This window comes from Montipora capricornis, chromosome 3, assembly GCF_036669925.1.
Source record: "Montipora capricornis isolate CH-2021 chromosome 3, ASM3666992v2, whole genome shotgun sequence".
NCBI lineage: Eukaryota > Metazoa > Cnidaria > Anthozoa > Scleractinia > Acroporidae > Montipora > Montipora capricornis.
In genome coordinates, this window is record NC_090885.1 from 35,394,687 (window position 1) to 35,396,473 (window position 1,787).

The 1,787-nt window shown below is 39.2% G+C and overlaps 1 protein-coding gene across 1 annotated transcript; it reads left to right on the plus strand.

Moving 5' to 3' along the window:
- The first annotated feature begins 878 nt into the window (after window positions 1-878).
- On the plus strand, window positions 879-1,568 carry LOC138040148 (uncharacterized). Its single transcript, XM_068885925.1, has one exon. It carries the CDS (start codon window positions 879-881, stop codon window positions 1,566-1,568), a length of 690 nt encoding a protein of 229 aa, XP_068742026.1.
- The last annotated feature ends 219 nt before the right edge of the window (window positions 1,569-1,787 follow it).

A 1,787-nucleotide genomic window follows, 5' to 3' on the forward strand; every position in this document is an offset into this window, starting at 1 on the left:
CAACTTATAGCGCTTCTCAGAATAATCAGAGTCTATCTGCCTCTTAGGCAGACTGTTATCATCCTATTATAACCTACGCTAGTGTTATCTGGTCATGTTGTGATAAAGAATCTTTGAATAGAGTATTGAAGCTGCAAAAAAGGGCGGCTAGAGTTATTTTGTCTGCCGATAGAGATTCGCCAGCTGTACAATTATCTAATAAGTTAAAATCGATTCCTTTTTATAAAGAAATAAGATAAGCAGTTGTTCTCTAGTTTTCAAACTTATTCAGGGTACCATTTTGATTTGAAACTATTTGTTATTGTGTACGCCAATTTACATTTTGAGCGTCAGCTTTCACGTGTAGCTATAGTGGCACGTGACTTTTGATGTAAACAAAGCTCGAAAGTTCGGACATTCGAGCAGATCGGACATAACGAATCGGACATAACGACATATAGTGAGACGGAGTGGTGAAATGTACATAAAAGTCATAAAATTTCGGTCTCCTTTTTGCGTGGGACTTTCAAATGATGCAACGGAGACACTATTAGGATTTGGCGCGGGACTTAATAGTTTTACACTCTTATTTCGACAGGATTTAAGCTTACGGGGGTGAGTTTAATGGGGTTTGCCCACATTCGATTTCTGATACTAGGCGGAAGGAAGCAAACATGTTACTCGCTTTATGTCATTACGAATACCTTCATGTATTAAAATTGTCATATGTATACATATGCACTTTGAGGTCAGTATTAAAACAGAATGATTGTGATTTGACTTTGTGTAAGTCGAGCCTCCTCTGTCAGTGAGCCTTTAAATGTATTCGAATAGCTAGGTCTCGCTAACTTCAACAAGTCGTCTTGTTTGCAATACTTTGCAACAGTTACAGGTTCAACATGTCTAAGAGGGATTTCCACACCATGAATGTCGCAGAACTTAAGAAATATTTGCAAGAGCGTGGAGTTTCGGTGAGCGGCTATTTGATTTCGCTGATTGAAATCGCCGCTGCAGTGGAAGGAATGATGCCACCAGTAAATCCAAACTTCGAAAAAGACAAAACCAACGATGCAGATAATTTATTAATTGACGATATGTTAATTTCCAATCCATTCTCAATGAAGACCGTGAACAACTTCAACTCCTCGCTGCCATTCGTCTTGTACGATATTTTTAACTCTTTAATTTACCACTCCACTGAATATGACAAACAGAGACTCGCCGCTTACAAGTCCTTCGATGATTATCGCTTGTTTAATGATGGTTATGTGGAATCTTTGCAAAATGTTCAGTTGAACGAAGTGGGTGTCCATTTATATGTAGCTAAAGTGAAGCCCTTCATGAAAATCAAAACGGATGAAGGAAAAGATCACTATAATCTCTGGTTCATTCTTGAGGGTAGAGGCGCTAACAGAGGTAGTGTACTTCATGCAAGATGCGAATACAAGGGAGGTCGAGATGGTGGATGTAAACACATTGCAGCTGCCATGTACTCGCTAGAAGATTTGTTGAACACTCGTGGGAAAGACAGCGTAACTAGTGGTCCATGCACCTGGGTTAAGAGACAAAGAGCAAGTACTGTAGCATGAGAATTGAAGGACCTGTTGATTGAGAAAGCAAAAAAAAACCCTCTTCCAAAAAAAGAAAACGTAAACACACATACTCCCAAAATATCCAAATAGATGTCCGTGCTCCGGAATCCTCCAGATGAGAAGTATCTCAGAAATTCTACCCAAAAAATGTGCCAATTACCAACTAGTAGTCCAGTTATCTTGTCTTGATTTGAAAAAACGTTGCTGCACTGCAGA

Bases quoted from the DNA above. Each gene is read 5' to 3' on its own strand.
- LOC138040148 (XM_068885925.1), top strand. From the start codon at position 879: ATGTCTAAGAGGGATTTCCACACCATGAATGTCGCAGAACTTAAGAAA.